The 18,891-nt window shown below is 53.7% G+C and overlaps 1 protein-coding gene across 1 annotated transcript in view; it reads right to left on the bottom strand.

Moving 5' to 3' along the window:
* Positions 1 to 18,891, bottom strand: part of TSPEAR (thrombospondin type laminin G domain and EAR repeats) — a gene marked incomplete at its 5' end in the record, with an annotated part of 222,724 nt that overhangs the window by 67,151 nt on the left and 136,682 nt on the right. Inside the window, one exon of the mRNA XM_072740612.1 lies at positions 6,267 to 6,487. Within this exon, the coding sequence (XP_072596713.1) occupies positions 6,267 to 6,487 (221 nt within the window). The remainder of the gene's footprint in view (positions 1 to 6,266; positions 6,488 to 18,891) is intronic.

Raw genomic sequence — 18,891 nt, 5'->3', positions numbered from 1 at the left:
GAAAGGAAGGAAGTACTGATGAATGCTCCACACACATGAACCTTGAAGACACGCTACATGAAAGAAGCCAGGAGCAAGACCATATATATGTGAATGGATCCATTTACATGAAATGTCCAGAGTAGGCAAACAAGTAGGACATAAAGTCAACTAGTTGTTGCTGGTTACAGGGGGTGGGGTAACCCAAGGGCATGGGGGGGGTCTTCCTGAAGTGGTGGCAAGTGGCAAATTGCCCACAGAAGGGTTGCACACATAGCTGGGGACACTGAACATCACCAAACTGTGCACTTGGCACAGAGAATTAGGGAATGGTGTGGTATGGGAAGTGTAGCTCAAAGAAGCTGTTAAAAAAAAAAATCATCTTTCAGACCTAAAAATGCACAGAGACTGAAAGTGAAGGGATGGAGAAATATCTATCATGCAAATGGATGCCAAAAGAAAGCTGGAGTAGCCATACTTAGATGGGACAAAATAGACTTTATTTATTTTTTTTTTAAATAAATTAATTTTTATTGGTGTTCAATTTACCAACATACAGAATAACACCCAGTGCTCATCCCGTCAACTGTCCCCCTCAGTGCCCGTCACCCATTCACCCCCACCCCCCACCCTCCTCCCCTTCCACCACCCCTAGTTCGTTTCCCAGAGTTAGGAGTCTTTATGTTCTGTCTCCCTTCCTGATATTTCCCACACATTTCTTCTCCCTTCCCTTCTATTCCCTTTCACTATTATTTATATTCCCCAAATGAATGAGAACATATAATGTTTGTCCTTCTCCGATTGACTTACTTCACTCAGCATAATACCCTCCAGTTCCATCCACGTTGAAGCAAATGGTGGGTATTTGTCATTTCTAATGGCTGAGGAATATTCCATTGTATGCATAGACCACAGCTTCTTTATCCATTCATCTTTCGATGGACACCGACTTTAAAACAAAGCCCATAACAAGAGACGAAGAAGGACATCATGTCATAACAAAGGGGACAACCCATCAACAAGATGTAACAACTGTAAATATTTGTGTCCCTAACTTGGGAGCGAGCAGCCAAATACATACAACAGCTAATAACAAACATAAAGGAACTCGTGGATAACAATACAATAATAGTAGGGGACTGAACATCCCCCTCACAGCAATGGACAGATCATCCAAGCAGAAAATCAACAAGGAAACAAGGGCTTTGGATGACACATTGGGCCAGGTGGATTTCACAGATACATGAGGAACATTCCATCCTAAAGCAGCAGAATACACATCCTTCTCGAGGCACATGCAACAGTCTCCAGCATAGATCACACTGGGTCACAAATCAGCCCTCAACACGTACACAAAGACTGAGATCTTTTCATGTGCATTCTCAGACCACAGCGCTGTGAGACTTGAAGTCAGCCACAAGAAAATATTTGGAAAGACCACAAATACATGGAGGCTAAAGGACATCCTACTAGAGAATGAATGAGTCAACTGGGAATTAAGGAGGAAGTTTAAAACACATGGAAGTAAATGAAAATGAAAACACAACAGGTTGGAACGTTTGGGATGCAGCAACGGCTGTCCCAAGAGGGAAGTATATAGCAATGCAAGCCTACCTCAAGAAGGAAGAAAATCTCAACTACAGAACCTAACCTTACACCTTAAAGGAGCTGGAGAAAGAACAACAAATAAAGCCTAAATCCAACAAGAGAAGAGAAATAATAAAAATTAGAGCAGAAATAGGGGTGTCTGGGTGGCTCAGCTGGTGAAGCATCTGCCTTCAGCTCAGGTCATGATCTCAGGGTTCTGGGATCCAGTCCAGCTTCACGCACCCTACTCAGCAGGGAGTCTGCTTCTCTCTCTTCCTCCACCCCTCCCCCTGCCATTCTTTCTCTCTCTCCCCCCATAAATAAATAAATAAATAAATAAATAAATAAATAAATAAAATATTAGATCAGAAATAAACAATACAGAAACAAACAAAAACCCAGTAGAACAGATCAATGAAACCAAGAGCTGGTTCTTTGAAAGAATTAATAAAATTGATAAATCCCTAGCCAGTCTTATCAAAAAGAAAAGAGAAAGGACCAAAATAAATGAATCATGAATGAAAGAGGAAAGATCACAACCAACACCACAAAAAATAATCATAAGAGAATATTATGAAACACCATATGCCAACAAATTAACAACCTAGATGAAATGGATAAATTCCTAGAAACATACAAACTACCGACACTGAAACAGAAAGAAATTTCTAGAAAATTTGAACAGATCAATAACCAGCAAAGAAAATGAATCAATAACCAAACACCTCCCAACAAACAAAAGTCCTGGGCCAGATGGCTTCCCAGGGGAATTCTATGAAACATTTTTTTTAAGTTTTTTTTTAAATTTTTTATTTATGATAGTCACACACAGAGAGAGAGAGAGAGGCAGAGACACAGGCAGAGGGAGAAGCAGGCTCCATGCACCAGGAGCCCGATGTCTCCAGGATCGTGCCCTGGGCCAAAGGCAGGCACTAAACCGCTGCGCCACCCAGGGATCCCTCTATGAAACTTTGAAAGAAGAGTTAATACCTATTCTTCTTGAACTATTCCAAAAGACAGAAAAGGAAGGAAAACGTCCAAATTCACTCTATGAGGCCAGCATTACCCTGATACCAAAACCAGATAAAGACGCCGCTAAAAAAGAGAACTACAGGCCATTAACCCTGATGAACATGGCTGCAAAAATCCTCAATAAGACACTAGCAAATCAAATCCACAAGATATTTAAAAAGTCATTCACCACAATCAAGTGGGATTTATTCCTGGACTGAGGGGTGGTTCAATATTCACAAATCAATCCATGTGATACATCACATCAATAAGAGAAAAGAGAAGAACCATGTGATCATTTCCATAGACACAGAAAAGGCATTTGACAGAGTACAGTATCCATTCATGATAAAAACTCTCAACAAGGTAGGTTTAGAGGGAACCCACCTCAACCCAATAAAGGCCATATGAGAAAGTCCACAGTGAACACCATCCTCAGTGGGGAAGAACTGAGAGCCTGTCCCCTGAGGTCAGGAGGAGGACAGGCACGTCCACTCTCACCACTGTTGTTCGACCTAGAACTGGAAGTCCTAGTCTCCGCGGTCAGACAACAAAAAGAACTAAAAGGCCTCCACATCGGCAAGGAAGAAGTCAAACTTTCACTACTTGCAGACGACGTGACGCTCTATACAGAAAACCCGAAAGTCTCCACCAAAAAAACTGCTGGAACTGATTCGGGAATTCGGGAAACTCTCAGGACACAAAGTCAAGGTAGAGAAATCTGTTCCATTTCTGTGCATCAGTAATGAAGCAGCAGAAAGAGAAGTTAAGGAATCAACCCCATTTATAATTGCGCCAAAAATCAAGAAGCTACCCAGGAATAAGCCTAACCAAAGAAGTAAAAGATCTGAAAACTACAGAACACTCATGAAAGAAATTGAAGATGACACAAAGAAATGAAAGGCATTCCACGCTCACGGATTGGAAGACCAAATATGGTTAACATGTCCATGCTACCCAGAGCGATCTACACATTCAGGGCAATGCCTATCAAAATACCAGCAGCATTTTTCACAGAGCTGGAACAAGCAATCCTAACATTTGGGTGGAACCACGAAAGACCCCAAATAGCCAAAGCAGCCCTAAGAAAGAAAACCGAAGCCGGAAGCATCACAACTGCAGACTTCCAGCTGCACTACAGGGCTGTGATCATCAAGACAGCCTGGTGCTGGCACAACAGCCGACTCACAGACCAATGGAACAGAAGAGAGAACCTAAACATGGACCCTCAACTCTATGGTCAGCTCATTTTTGACAAAGCAGGAAAGAATATCCAGTTGAAAAAAGACAGTGTCGGGATCCCTGGGTGGCTCAGCGGTTTAGCGCCTGCCTTTGGCCCAAGGTGTGATCCTGGAGTCCCGGGATCGAGTCCCACATCAGGCTCCCTGCAGGGAGCCTGCTTCTCTCCCTCTGCCTGTGTCTCTGCCTCTCTCTCTGTGTCTCTCATGAAGAAATAAATAAAATCTTAAAAAAAAAAAAAAAGAAAAAGAAAAAGAAAAAAGACAGTGTCTTCAACAAATGGTGCTGGGGAAACCGGACAGCAGAGGAGTGGAACTGGACCGTTTCCTTATACCAGACACAAATACATTCAAAATGGGTTAAATACCTAAATGTGACACCTGAAACCATAAAAATCCTGGAAGAGAGCACAGGGAGTAATTTCTCTGACATCTGCCATAACATGTTTCTAGATAAGTCTCCGGAGGCGAGGGAAGCTACTGGGACGTCGTCAAGATGAAACGCTTCCTCACAGCAAAGGAAACAGCCAACAAAACTAAAGGACAACCTACAGGATGGGAGAAGGTATTTGTAAAGACAGATCGGGTAAAGGGCTGGTGTCCAAGATCCATGAAGAACTCAACAACCCCAAAATGTAAAAAATCCAATTAAAAAATGGGCGGAAGACGTGAGCAGACACGTCTCCAGTGGAGACCCACACGGGGCCCCAGACACGTGGGAAGATGCTCCACGTCCCTCGCTGTCCTGGACACACACACCAACACCACGTGGGACCCCCCACCCCATCCCGCACGCCCGGCAGGACGGCCACCGTTGGGAGGCGACAGGTGCAGGGAGGATGTGGAGAAAGGGGAGCCTCTCTGTGGCTGGTGGGAATGCAGGCGGGGGGGCCACGGTGGGGACGGGGTGGGGGGGGTGGCCTCAGGGAGCCTGACACGGAGCTGCCCTCCGACCTGGCAGTTGCACTGCTGGGTACCGACCCCGCAGCCCAGAGGCAGTGAGCTGCAGGGGCACCTGCACCCCCGCGTACCCTGCGGCCGTGTCCACGGGGGCCGCGCCGCGGGAGGAGCCTCGATGTCCACGGACACATGCTGGAGGAAGACGTGGTCCCTGCGCACTCCGGGTGTCACTCGGCCGTCAGAGCGGGGAGATCTCGCCATTTACACTGATGTGGGGGGAGCCGAGGGCGTGATGCCGAGGGGGGCGAGTCGGCCAGGGAGAGACATGATCGCACGGCCCCCCGCACACGGGGTATTTAAGAGACAGAACAAAGGAGCAAAGGGGGCAAAGAGAGAGAGATCATCAAGACAGCCTGGTGCTGACAAAGAGAGAGAGACAAACCAAGAAACAGATGCAGCCCCAGAGAACATGCTGCCGGTCACCAGAGGGGAGGTGGGGGAGGAGATGGGGAGTCGGGCGTGCACCTGTCCTGATGGGCACTGGGTTCTGTTGCAAATGTTGAATCATCCATTGCACGCCCGAAACTAATATTACCCTGTATGGCAACTACCTGGAATTTATTATTTTTTAAAGATTTATTTATTCATAGAGACAGAGAGAGAGAGAGAGAGAGGCAGAGACACAGGCAGAGGGAGAAGCAGGCTCCATGCAGGGAGCCCACGTGGGACTCGATCCGGGGTCCCCAGGATCACGCCCTGGGCTGCAGGCAGCGCCAAACCGCTGCGCCACCGGGGCTGCCCAACTACTTGGAATTTAAATTAAAACTTAAAAAAAAAAAAACAACTCTTTAATGGCGATACACGCGTGGGAATTGTCCACAGAATGGAGTCCTTGTGTCCAAATATTTGGAGTCGTGCTCAGGACATAGCTTAGAAGATGGAGTCTTTAAGCTGAGAAGTGGAATTTATATAAAATAGAAGAAAATGGAAATTATGGAACAGGGAAAACGCAAAGACTTGGGAGAGAAAACGCAGCCGAGTCGAAGGCACGAAGAGAGGGCTTTCGTGAGCAGACGTCCCCGGGGCGTGGAGCAAGCCCACGGGGAGGATAGCGGCCAGGGCGGATGGCCTTTCCGTCCTTATCTGAGATTCCGAGTGGGTCCCAGGCCTACGTGCGGCACGGTCCGGGGCCCCGCGGGGGAGCAGGGCTGGGCACCGAGGGTCCTCAGCTTTGGGGGTGGCGGGCCGAGGGGGTGGGAATGCTGGCTGCATCTGGGCTGAAGGGGCCGCAAGCCAGGGGTCATCGGGCCCCGAAGGGCACACTCTCCATTTCCCGAGGACAGATGTCAAACTGAGAAGTCCAAGCATTGTCCCCGAGCCTTGGACCGGTCAGCCCACCTCGCGATGGTGCCACGGGCTCCGCCAGCACGCGGGCTGTGATGGGGACCTCACTACCTATGGGGACAGCTGCTTAACCCCGAAGATGCCCCGGAGCCCGCAGGAGAGGCCTGGCCGCGGTGGGGGGGGGGGGGAGTAAGGAGCGTCACTGACCTTCGGGGGAAGACTGGGAACTTTCAAGGTTATGACGATTGAAAACTCTTCAGGGAAGAGGTCGCACCGGAAGAAAATCCTCGAGGCAGGGAAGCTGACGGCGTGGGGGGCGGCGGCCGAGAGCTGGAGTCCTCGCACGCCGTGGGCCTGGGTCACCCTGATTCCGCCCGCAGCGCCATTCGGAGGGACGGCCTCTGCCAGGATGTCCAGGGGGCGCAGGTCTGTGTCGGGGAAACCACAGGTGGGTTAGACGCGCCCCGCGAGTGTCCCCTCTGCCGGCGAGGGTCAGCACCCCTGGGTCTGCAGGGACCCCCCCACCCCGGCTTTCCCAGAGGGAGCTACACTCGCACTTTCCGGGGCTCGCTGCCTCCCGGCCGATGGCCTCGCACCATGCTGGGCATGCGAGGGGACAGAGGGAGGACGGCCCGGGGAGGGCATGCCCCGTGCTCCCCGCGGGGCTCCGTGACCCGTGTTCCCGCATGCCGTGGAAGCGTGCAGCCTCCCCTGTGCCCCGCAGGCCGCCCGGGACCGGGCACTGCTCCTCACGCGCACCGTAGGGAGGCAGATACGGCGCCGGAGAACCTCTGCCTGCTCTTCAAGGTCGTCGGAGCGTGGCTGATGGGCGGGCCGGCCTCCGCCGAGGCCCACGACGGGAAGGGAAGTGGGGAGCCCACGCAGTGCCAGGGGCCAGCGGGGCCCAGCCTCCGGAAGGGAAGGGAGGGGCTGCCCTGGAGCGGAGCCACGGCCACCTCCTGGACCCCCACCTGGACCCTGCCCGGCCCCGACCCCGACCCAGCCACCGCGTGCCTGGCTAGGTACGGAGCCAGAATGAATTAGCCGCTTCTGGAGCCGCCCCTGGGCCCGGGGGCCTGCTGAGGGCCTGGGCCTCACACGGGGGTGCTGGGCCCACGGCCCGCGGTCAGCAGGTCAGCAGTGATCACAGTGGAGCTGACCTGAGCCCACGGTGGTGCATCAGGGATGCCCTTCCCCCCCTCCCGGAGCCACTGTCCCTCGATGCAGGGACACTCCCAGGAGGGAGCAGCCTCGCCAGGACAACAGGCCCTGTGACCAGGGCCTTCAGGGGCTTTCTGGGCAGTGACAGCCCGGCGAGGCTCCCAGCACGTTCCCGCTCGCGTGGGCGTGGGGCACAGCGCTCCCGACAGTGGGGCCTGTGCACATCGCGCACCTGGCGACTCCACGTTCCCAGAAGAGCGCGGCCAGCGCCCGGCGGGCAGTACCTGCTAAGTAAACGTCTCCCAGACTGAAGCAAGGAGCCTCCAGGGCCCGGCTGCGGGCCGAGGACCGGGACCAGCCCCGCGGCGAGAGCCATCAGGAGCCGTCTGGACCCAGGCATCCGGACCCCGGCTCCCGTGAGCGCGCAGCGCCATCGGGTTACCCGTGGGCTTGACGCCGAAGGAAATTCGGCTGGTCACTGCCTGGTCCAAGGGAAGCGGCTCTTCCCAGTGGGGTCACCGTCACCAACAGAATCCAGGGAACTGTAGCCGTCCCCGGCCGTTAGGGAGCCGGAGGGCTCTGTCCCCACGGGCGCTGGGCGGACGGGCACTCTTCCTGTCTGTGTGGCTCTGACCCCCGGGCCTGCTGGCAATGACAGATGGCCAGTGTTTGGGGGGGTGTCCGCCAGCTTCTGGGCACCCCCGCGCAGCCCCGGCTCGTGTGGCTTCAAGGGTGCGGCTGAGTCTCCGACCCCAGGAAGGCCTCCAAGGCCCTCAGCAGGGGGCAGAAAGGGCGCTCAGCCCCCCGCCCCCTGAACCTGGGCAAGGACACCTCGTGGCAGAGCCGAGGGCCCCTCCTCAGTGAGGCCGGGGAGCATCACTCTTCTTGGGGGCCTGAGACGCGCGACCACCCACGGGGTCATGTGGGACCAGCCTGCAGAAGGACCAGCCTACAGCTCCCAGGCAGCCCGCGGAAGGACCCAGAAACCCCAGAGACACCCCCACTTAGGGGTCGAACCCATGCTCTTCCTCGAAGCACCCATGGCCATGGCCCAAGTGGGTGTGGGGGTCCTGGGTCACTTCCAGCTTGTGGGGATGCAGGGAGGTGACACGAGGGCCCCAACCCTGTTTTTGCAGGAAGCACAGTCAGACGGCAGCGCCGTGAGAATGGCGGTGGCCACCCACGTGGCAGAGGGGCCCTGAGGCCCGCGGGCTCTGCGGCTCTGCGGCTCAGCAGACAGACCCCGCTGCACACACCCCATGCCTCTCCCAGGACAGGGCGGGCTGAGCCCGGAGCCCCTGCCCCTCCAGCGGCTACTCCCTGCAGGGGTGAACACGGCGGGAACGCAGCCTGGGATGAGGGTGGGTGGGCCCAGCAGTGGAAGGTATAGCACAGTTTCTTCCATAAATCCAGGGAATTTAGAAAAAGTGCCAGAGGGCAGGCACCCAAGGGCAGAGAAATGATGGGACCCCCTAACGTGAGCTGCGGGGGAGTGGTCAGAGTCAGGGGGAGCCCCGTCCCAAGGGGCCCGGGGGCTGCGGCACAAGGGGCAACATCAGGACGCAGGGGAGAGGGAGGGGGCTGGAGACAGAACGATCCACGGTGAGTGTAGATGCTCCTACCACCTAATAACCCCCCGCGGGAAGCCCGCCGGGCTGTGCGCCCAGGGCCTCACAGGGCCTCACAGGGCAGGAGCCCCGGGGCAGGAAGCGCACTGGACACGGCTTAGCCTCGCCCACTGCGCACAAGGAGGGTGACCGAGGTCACACCTGCCCATCTCCTGTGACCGACTGCAGGTATGGAGCGGGTCACCAGCCTGGGCGCAGCAGGGGACACTGAGGTCCTTCCGGAGGGGGCTTGACAGGGGTGTGGACGAATGGCCATCCCGAGCGCACTGCTGGTGGCCGTCAGGTGGCGAGGGGACGGTGGGGTGGGAGTGGGGGCTGAACCGTCGGGAGGACACTGCCCGATGACCTCTGGGGCGCGCTGTGAGGACAGGCGGACAGATTCGCAGTCATTCCTATTCACGTGTTGCATCTGCAAGCAGAGAGCAAGGGGACGGGCGCCCGGAGGGACACACAGACGGAGGGACGCTGGAGCACAGCAGCTCCGTGGAGCAACAGCGCGGCGTTTGCGGGACGATGGCCTGCGTCTTCCAGGTTTCCGAACACCAAGGGGTCACCCCAGAGGCAGCTGTGTAGGTCACGCTGAGGTCCCACACTGCCTAGAGGGAGCTCGCTGGCACCGCGGGCTGGGGCGAGCCTGTGCTCCGGGACCTGACCCTGGCGAGCCTCGGGCTGGCGGGCACCAGGCTCGGAGTCCGGGTCCTGGGCGGTTGGGTCTGGTCGGGGTCCCTGGAGGGTGTGAGGCCCCAGTAGCCACCATGCCCTAAATCTACCCTCAGCCCACTGTGAGACACTGGGCCCGGTGTGGCGGTTTAAGCGGACGCCTCCCAAGGCCTGGCCCCTCACTCAGGACCCGCGGGTCCACTGCCAGGCAGGCTGCCAGTGCCGAGAACATGCCTCAGCCTGGCTGAGCCCCGGCCACAGGCAATCAGGGTGCGTGAGCAGCAAGGGGAACCCCGAATGCGGCTAATCCCAGGGAGAGCCTCTCCCTCCATTGTTTGGCTGAGCAGCCTCTTCCCCTCGCCCCACCCCTGCCCCTCCAGCCCATGCAGATGAGCAGGCTTTGCTCTGACAGATGCTCAGTCTACGGTATCCGGCTCCCCACCCACACCTTGTCTGCAGTCTGCACACACAGTTGGAGGGTTTCCAAGGTTTTGTACCTCCCCAGAAACCATCCTGCTGGTTGCAGGGATGCGGGGTGACCGAGTCCACAAAGTCAAAGCCCCCACTGGAGGTTCAGACACACACGGCGATGAAGCTCTGCAAATTAATTCTAATCCGTTAGACACACGTTCACCGCAGCTGCTATATTCATGCCGAGAGGCTGTCTACACAAGCAGACCGTGACCGAGCCACCTGCGCACAGTAGCCGAACCCTGACACGTGGCCCCCACACCACCCGGGACCTGGCCAAGGACTGAGTCTCTCTTTTTCCACTGTAGGTTCTCCCCCTCCCCTGCTTGGAGTCTCTGCCAAACCCAGTGCTGTGGGGGACCCCCTGCTACAGCCAGCTTGCTTCTTCTCATCTAGGTGGTCTCTGTTTGTTCTACAAAGGCTTCTTGAAAGGGCAGCTTCAGAAATCGTTTTTGTTCTCAAGGTACCTAGAGTTTAGCAGAGAAGATGCAATGGAAGCCACAAATACATTAACTCAAAACTGACTGCACAGAAGGTCCTGAACTAGCCTCAAGGTCTTAAGGTCTGGCCCACAACTGACTCACTGTGCCGCTCAGAACCTCCATTTGCTCATCTGTAAGATAGGATGGCAGTGACCTCCCCCGTCAGGGACCCAGATGAGCAGCCGGATATTGGGGGAACCCATTACAGCAGCAAGCCAAACTGGAAGAAACAGTGAAAGCTTTAGTCACTTATCTCAAGAGGCTAAAAGCACAGGAAGTCCTGACCCCCCACCCCCCACGGAAGGACATGTGGTGGGGGTCATGCCCAGGAGCCCAGGATGAAAGTCTGCCGTGGGTTGATGAGCCCTGGGGCCCAGGAAGGAGGAAGGAGGGCTGGGTGTAGAAAAATACCGGGTACTGAGTCAGAGCGGGGTGCGGACAGGGCGCCCCACAAGGAGGCCTCTGATGGAGGCACCAGGGCTACAGATGCAGATGTACATCCGAGCATGGCAGGCAGGCCTGGGTCCCTGCCACGTTTCCCCCAGGACAGCAGTGCCCTGGCTGCGTCCCAAGCCTGGTGTGTGGTGGGGCTGTGTGCTGTCCGCTGGATGAAGACCTTATGATCGCCTGTGGCTGGGCCTGATAGATCACGCATAGGATTTTTGGCCAGGAGCCAGACTCCTCGTGCCCCAGAACTGGTTCCTGGAAAGACTTTCTATATTGGAGCCAATCAAGACCCAGATTATTCAGAAGAAGCCACCTGCCTTGGCTGGGGGTCCAGGTGTGAGCCACAGCCCCTCAGCCAGTAGACTCTGCACACTCTAGACAGTCTCTAAGGAGGGGCCCCTCCACTGGGGTGGGAAGGGAGGCAGAACAAAATGGCCAAGAAAATCCTCCTTACTCTGTGGATTTCACCAATTTAAATTGTGTGCCCAGGGCCCCGGAGGAGTTTATTTCCAGGAATTTAGGTTAGGGTATTGTAAGGGTTGCCCCACTGGACAGTAAGACCGAATGTATAGCCATCATCACAAAACAGGCCAGTTTGGGCCCAGGAAGAGGCAGGTGGACCCATGGAGAGAAGAGATGGAGATCTGAAACACCCACGGCCAGTAGTCCACGCAGATCAGTGAGGAGGCCAGGGTCATTGGGAGAAAGTTATTGCAAAGCTGAGTGTCTATGGGGAGAAAACCAGGCTGAACTCCTCTCCAATCAGGATACACAGTTCAGTTCACCTCTCCAGGAGGGGTGGTTGGAAGCCATTTCTGTGACTTTGGGGTACAGATGATTACAACAAGCTCAATAAGCACAAACCATCGGAAAGAAGTCATTACACTTGCTCACATCAAAACAAGACCTTCTGCTCGCAAAGAACACCATGGGCAAGGCCAGTGGTCCTGGGACAGAATGAGAAAGTATTTGCCATAACACGAGAGGTACAGAAGGAACAGGGAACCCCTGAAAACCAACAAGGAGAACATCAGAACAATCCCTAAAAAAAAAAAAAAAAAGGCAACCTAAAAAAGAAGAAACCCAAATGGCCCACATATGACAAAATGCTCAAGTCAAAACGAGTCAGAGAAATGCAAATTAGAACAGTAATAAGTGATCACTTTTCTCCTACTATACTGGTTTTTAAAAGGAAATAGGAAAACAATGTAAGATGGAGCATGCATGGGAAAATAACTCATGTCCCTTTTGTGTGTTCAAACCTGCTTTTTTAAAACCTGTTTTAAAGGAAACCATAGGATGTGGAACACGTTGGCACACTGGGCTTTGAGCGGGACTCCTGGACTCTCTGGGGCTGCAGCACGGATGCATGGATGCCTGGGAAGGCAAAGGCAGTGTGGCCATCAGGCCGCTGAAGCCTCAGGGAGGCACCAAAATAGCAGCGACACCAATAACCTCACAAAGGCGTGATAGAGTGCTCTGTGGCCAGCCGGCGCTACGCGCTCCACGCACATCAACGCTTTCAAAACCACACTTGTCCCCTTCAGTCACCCGGCAGAGCCAGAGCGTTCTCAGGATGCACCACACTGCCCAAGGGGTCAAGCAGACAGTATAGCAAGGACCGCGCCTTTGCCCCCAGCTGTCCTGGGACGCGCTATGTCCTGCGGTTTCTGTCATCAGCCTTTCAGAGGCTCCGTCCCCTCATCAGCAAAAGGGGATGTACCCTCCTTTCTTGTAGGGCTGTGGGAGGGACTGGAAAATACTGTCTGGCAGGCAGAAGTCGCTCCCCAGAGGCAGACTACAGTGACTGAACTGGAAATGGATGACCCATCCCTCGGGATGCAGTCAGCCTTGTGTGGGCCACATTTTCGCTCAACTATTAACTTCCTGCATGAGTCTGTGGGAGGATTTGTGTTTGCCTGCGGGAATGCAGGCGGCCAGGGCTGGCGAAGCAGGACTCTTGAGTAAGACCCACGCGGCTCGTACACAGCTGATGTTAAGTTCACTTTACATAAATCGGCAGTGGGGCATCCGGGTGCCTTAATCAGCTGACACAGAAAAATCCGCACGCAGTCTGGGAACAGGCCCACTTGCTGGACTCACACTGGCCAGCCCCAAACCAGAACCTTCTTTTCTCACCTTTCTCGCATGTTGTCCATTAGGGATAACAAGCACTTGGCCTCTCTGGGCACGTGGACATTCAGGAGGCAAAAGACAATGCACGCATCACACAGACCTGGCACAGGGACAGGGGGTTTGATCTGAGCTCTTCCCGAGACAGGATGCTCAGCTGCCCTCAGGGTCCCACCCACAGAACTTGTCTCTGATGATCCAAAATGCCACCTCTTAGTCTCCTCTGCCAGGAGCTGAGAGGTGGGAGAGGCGAAGATGAAGCAGCAGTCCCTGCCCCCAGGGGACCTTTGTAATAAAAACACTGCTCTCTCCTGCCAGGCATGATTATCTCTGCAATCCAGCCAGCTTTCCATGCTCCCTTATCTCACGTCCTCCTGGCGAGTGAGAACAGGAACAGAGGATGAATCCGGCTATAGTGGCCTCAGGGATGTGGAAGTCCAAACGTCAGCACCTAGAGCTTTACCTGCCTTCCAATCCCATTGTGTGAGCGTCCTCATCAACTCTATTGCCCTTCAAATACAAGCACTGAGTCCAGGAATCACAGAATCGGAGCTGGAAAGGGCCAATAGATCAGGGCTATCGACGCAGACAGGGCTGGTCGGGGGCAGCTAAAGGAGGAGGAGGTTTACAGTACTAAGTGTTTCCATTAGAAGAGATGACAGGAGTCAGATCAACCATCTAAACTTTGACTTAAGAAACTTGAAAATGGAAGGATAAGTCAGTGTGATTGTATATAATACAACTTAGTGTACATGAAAACAAGAAAAACAGAGGAGATCAATTGAAACAAAGCTAGTTCTTTGAGAAGATGAATAAAATTGATAAACTTCCAGCTAGACTGACGAGGGGGAAAAAAAACCAAGAAGAAATAATTTACCAATACCAAGAATAAAAGATGGGATATTAGAACCATTTTTCACAAATTAAAAGGATAGTGAGGAGCTCTATAAACAACATTATGCCTATATATTCAAAACCTTGTGAGGGGGCACCTGGGTGGCTCAGCAGTTGAGCGCCTGCCTTCAGCTCAGGGCATGACCCCGGGGTCCGGGGATCGAGTCCCGCATCGGGCTCCCCGCATGGGGCCTGCTTCTCCCTCTGCTTGTGTCTCTGCCTCTCTGTATCTCTCATGAATAAATAAATAAAATCTTTAAAAAAAAAAAAAAAACCTTGAGTGAAATAGACCAACTCTTCAGTAGGCTCTTCATTAAAGAGGAAACAGATGACCAGAAAGTCCTATTTCTATTAAAGAAAACTTCAGTTTCTCAGGAAAATCTCCTAAATATTTAAAGAAGACCAAATACTGACTCTATACAATCTTTTCTAGAAAGTATAAGAGGAAGAAACCCTTACTAACACCTTTTACAAGGGTGGCATTATCAAAACTGAACACATTGAAATAAAAGAAGGCTACAGACCAATGTCCTCACGAAAACAGACACGAAAATCCTGAATAAGAATGGATGTTGGATTTCACGGAATGTTTTTTATACATTTGTTGAAATGATAATATTTTCTTTTTTAGTCTGTCAATATGGTGAATTACACTAATTTTTAAAAAATATTTTTATTTATTTATTCATGAGAGACGCAGAGAGAGAGAGAGGCAGAGAGAGATATAGGCAAAGGGAGAAGCAGGCTCCACTCAGGGAGCCTCATGTGGGACTCAATCCCAGACGCCAGGATCAGGTCCTGAGCTAAAGGCAGAAGCTCAAATGCTGAGCCACCCAGGCATCCCAAATTACATTAATTGATTTTTAAAGCTTTTTATTTTGAAATAATTAGAGATGAAAGGACATTGCTGAGCCAGTACACAGAGGTGCCATGTACTTAAATGACTTGATTTTTCAATGTTGAACCAGCCTTGAATTCCCAGATAAACCCTACTTGGTTGTGATGTATCATCCTTTTTCTATGTTGTTGGACTTGACTTGCTAATTCATGAGAAAAATCTTTCAGTGATAAGAGGGAGCTTTTTAGCCTGAGAAAGCTGATCCAGACAAAGCCTCAGCGACCACCAGCCAGCCAGCATGAAGACTGAATGCCTCCCCCTAAGGGCAAGCACCCGTTCGTACACTTCCTTGCTCTGCCCACGAAGAGGTGACACCCCAGCAGCAATGAGCGCACCTTGCTCCAGATCTTGGTTTCTAAATACCATCATCCACTAAAAGGAGCAGGGCTCCTTGGAGAAGTGGTGGATTCCAGGGATGCGACAGGGAGAATTTCAGAGGAGCTGGGGCCAGAAGTGAGATGTCGGGGAGCTGGAAGCCTGCTGAAAGTTACCAGACCCAAAATGAAGGAGGTCTCAATGCTCAACGCTGGGACAATCTGAACAACAAAATAATAGAAGAGTGAACTATAAGTCAAATAACAAAAACAAATATTCTTTGGTCCATAATGAAATAAAACAGAACAGGTAAATAAGTGGAGGAGACGGGATAACTCCTCCTTATAGAAGGATTCCAGTTAGTAAGTGGAGGTGGAAGGCGGACGTAGAAGCTCACCCTCAGAACACCACAGTGGCCTTGCTGCAGGCATGGCCCCCAGAGGGACACTAAAACCATTGGGCAAACATTATGGCAGAAACAGGACATTTGCAAAGTCTCACAGAATCTCCCCCCACCCCAAATATGTATTAATTACGGAGGGAAAAACAACCATATCCCCAGGGACGAGACACATCTTCATCATGTACCCCGGCTTCCCTGGACTCATTACTTCTGCGAGATTCTTCCCCAAACACAATAACCTCCGTCTAACAGCGAAGAAACTTCAGACAACCCCAAATTTCTTCTGCAACACACGGGTTCTTCACAAGCAACAAGACATAAAGGATAAGGAAGGACCAAGAAGCTCTCTCAGACTAGAGAAGACCGGGGAGACCTTACCAATGCTGCGGGGAGTCCTAGGCCGGAGAGGGGCCATTCACGGGAAATAGGATAGGTGCCAATGCTGATTTCTAGGATTTGTCATCGATCTATGGATATGTAAGATATTACTAGAGGAAGCTGGGCGAAGGCATGGGTAAGCACACGGGTAAGTGTCCCATGAGCTCAGCTGTGCCTGGACAAGCAGGAGATGTGTGTACGCGGCTGGCCTGTCAGGCCACGCGCTACCTGCGCCCCATCCTTCCCTGCTGCAGACCACAGTCCCCAAGAAAGGAGGCCCGTTCCACATTTTCTCCCATCCCAGATTCTGGCCTTGTCTGCTTCCGAGCAGGTGCTTGCTAAGAGTCGAAGTCCTAACCCCTAGTACCTGGGAAGTGACAGTCTTCACAGATGATCGAGATCCAGTGAGGTCACTGGGGGAGAGGAGTCCTAATCCAATACAACTGGCGTCCTTGTTAAAAAGAGAAAATGTGGACGCAGAGAGGCACCCAGGGAGGATGCGGTGGGAGAATGCAGGCAGAGAGCGGGAGATGCTTCTCCAAGCCAAGGAACCCCAGGGTTGCCAGCAAACCCCCAAAGCTAAGAGAGCATGGGACAGCTTCTCCCTCACGGTCCCAGGAAGAGCCAACCCTGCCCATCCTTGATCTCGGACGTCCTGTGAGAGAATGAACCTCCCGCACGAGGCACAGGCTGGTGCTCGGCCAGCAGAGCGCTCAGCCCAGGGCCTAGGAGCCAGCACCCGCCCCCAGGTATTCCACCCTGGGCCCCCAACAACCCCACTAAAACGACAAGAAACCTGCACTCCACCCCCAAGTTTGTTTTCTAGGACTAAAAACAGGTAGAGACTCCCAGGCCAGATTCCAGAGTTTCATGAACTGAGCAAGGACTCTTGGAAGTAAAAAGCTGTGGCTGGTTCTGCAGGACCCAGCACTTAGCACCGAGGAGGGAAGGGCTTCGGAGACGACTGCTGGGACAGCACAAGCCAGGAGGGTACGAAGAGAAAGTCAGGGCAGCTGGTACACCCACACCCACCTGCACCTGCACCTGCACACTCACCCGCACCCACACCCCGCCCCAGCACCCACACCAGGGCCGCCTCCACCCTGTCTGTCTGCTCCAGCGACCTGAGCTACGGCGGCCGCGTCTGCCTGCCCGGCTCTGGCGACTCCTGCCCCGACCCCTCCTGGCAGGTGGACGACTGTCCCGAGAGCTACTGCGAGCCCCCCTGCTGCGCCCCGGCCTCCTGCCTGACCCTCCTCTGCACCCCTGCGAGCTGCGGGTCCAGCCCCTGCCCACCAGCCTGCCCCGGCTCCTGCCAGCCCTCGTGCGGCAGCTGCTCCCCCTGCCAGGAGGGCTGCGGTGCGTCTGTCTGCTGCACCCCCATCTGCTGCAAGCCCGTGTGCTGTGAGGCCTCCCCCAGCTGCCAGCCCAGCCCCTGCGCCCCCTCCTGCTGCAGACCCTCCTCCTGTGTCCCTGCTCTGCAGCCCCATGTGCCTGACCTGCTGCATCCCCACCTCAGCCCAGAAGTCCTGCTGCAGTTGGGCGTGTCCCCCCCCACCCAGTGACCGGTCCTCCCAGCCACCCCTCCTCAATCTGGTCTTGCCCCATGCTGAGGGGCTGCCGCTCCTGAGGACGGGGCCAGTCCCACCTGGAAGCTGACCACCACATCCTGAACTGCTCCAGCACATGGACCAGTGTCTGCTGGTCCAGTGTGCGGCTGAGCTGGACATGTAGAAAAACTAAACATCCGCACGCAGTGCCGCGGCCCTGGGGAGGTCTCCTAGGAAGTCCCCACGGCAGCAGCCTCCCCTCCTTATCTCCCACCCCTCAGGAGGGTCAGCCCAGCCTCTTCAGCTCAGTGACCCTTCAGAGACCCTCAGACCCTCAGAGACCCAGTGTCCAGTCTCTGGACACTGACTTAAGCAAACTGAACAATAAACGCCGAAGACCAAGTAGAGCACTGGCTCCTTCCATCCTATCATTACCCCCCACCCCGACCACACGTCCTCTTCTCCCCTCTGCACACAACACTGCCGCCCTGCAGGACCCTGTGTGGTTTCCTGCGACTCCCAGAGGTCCCTGCTGGGCAGCAGAGGGTGGGGGTGGCTATTGTAGCCCTTTGGCCACTTGGGGTCTTCCCGGGCTCATCCTTCTCCCTCCTGTACTGTCACCCATGGAATAGCTCTTTTCCTTGATTTGCCCCTGCCACTCCTCACGACAATCAGGACTAGGATCTGCTAGATCCATGTTTCTCCAAAGCATGTCCCGATGTCCTCCTAACTTTGAAATTAGCCATCTTTATCACCGTATTGCCTAAAACCTTCTCACGCCCCACTGATATTCCCCGTGTGGCGTCGGAGCTCACTGTGTGATCTGTCGCTTACATCCTCCCCTCTCTGGGTCTTCATGTTCTCTCCAAGGTCAGAGTAATAGGACTCACTCTTGCAATATTTGCAAGGATTGGCAATAATGGCAAAGGGCAAGTCCATTCTGATTACAGTGAACGGGCAGGGCCCAGGCGGACTGATCAGGACAGAAAGACACTGTGGTGATTTCCGGGTATTTTAAGAACTCTTTAAAAACTAGGCTTGGAATACTGATGTGTTGGAGTCCTTGGAGGAAGTACTGATTCTCTTCCAATGATGATAAAATCAAGAGGGATTTTGATGTGAAGATGTCTGAGGCTTGCCCACAACTTGACTGCAGAAGAGGCGGAGGTTGTATGGGACACCGGAGCACCCACCATGTGGAAAGCCTGGTTCCAGGTAGATGAGAGTGTTCACCACACAGGGTCCCCACCACACAGCTCGATGTGCCAACTCTAACACGTGGAACAAGAGAGCAACAATAATCCCGAGAACGAGAATTCTGCGGGGGAGTCTTCAGTGGCCCAGCAGAGATGGCCATTCCCAGTCACGGCAACCAGGGGGCTTCCCAAAGTCAACTCTGAGTGCAGAAGGTA

Source organism: Vulpes vulpes, chromosome 15 (assembly GCF_048418805.1).
Source record: "Vulpes vulpes isolate BD-2025 chromosome 15, VulVul3, whole genome shotgun sequence".
Classification (NCBI taxonomy): Eukaryota; Metazoa; Chordata; class Mammalia; order Carnivora; family Canidae; genus Vulpes; species Vulpes vulpes.
This window is presented reverse-complemented; position numbering and strand designations above follow the sequence as displayed.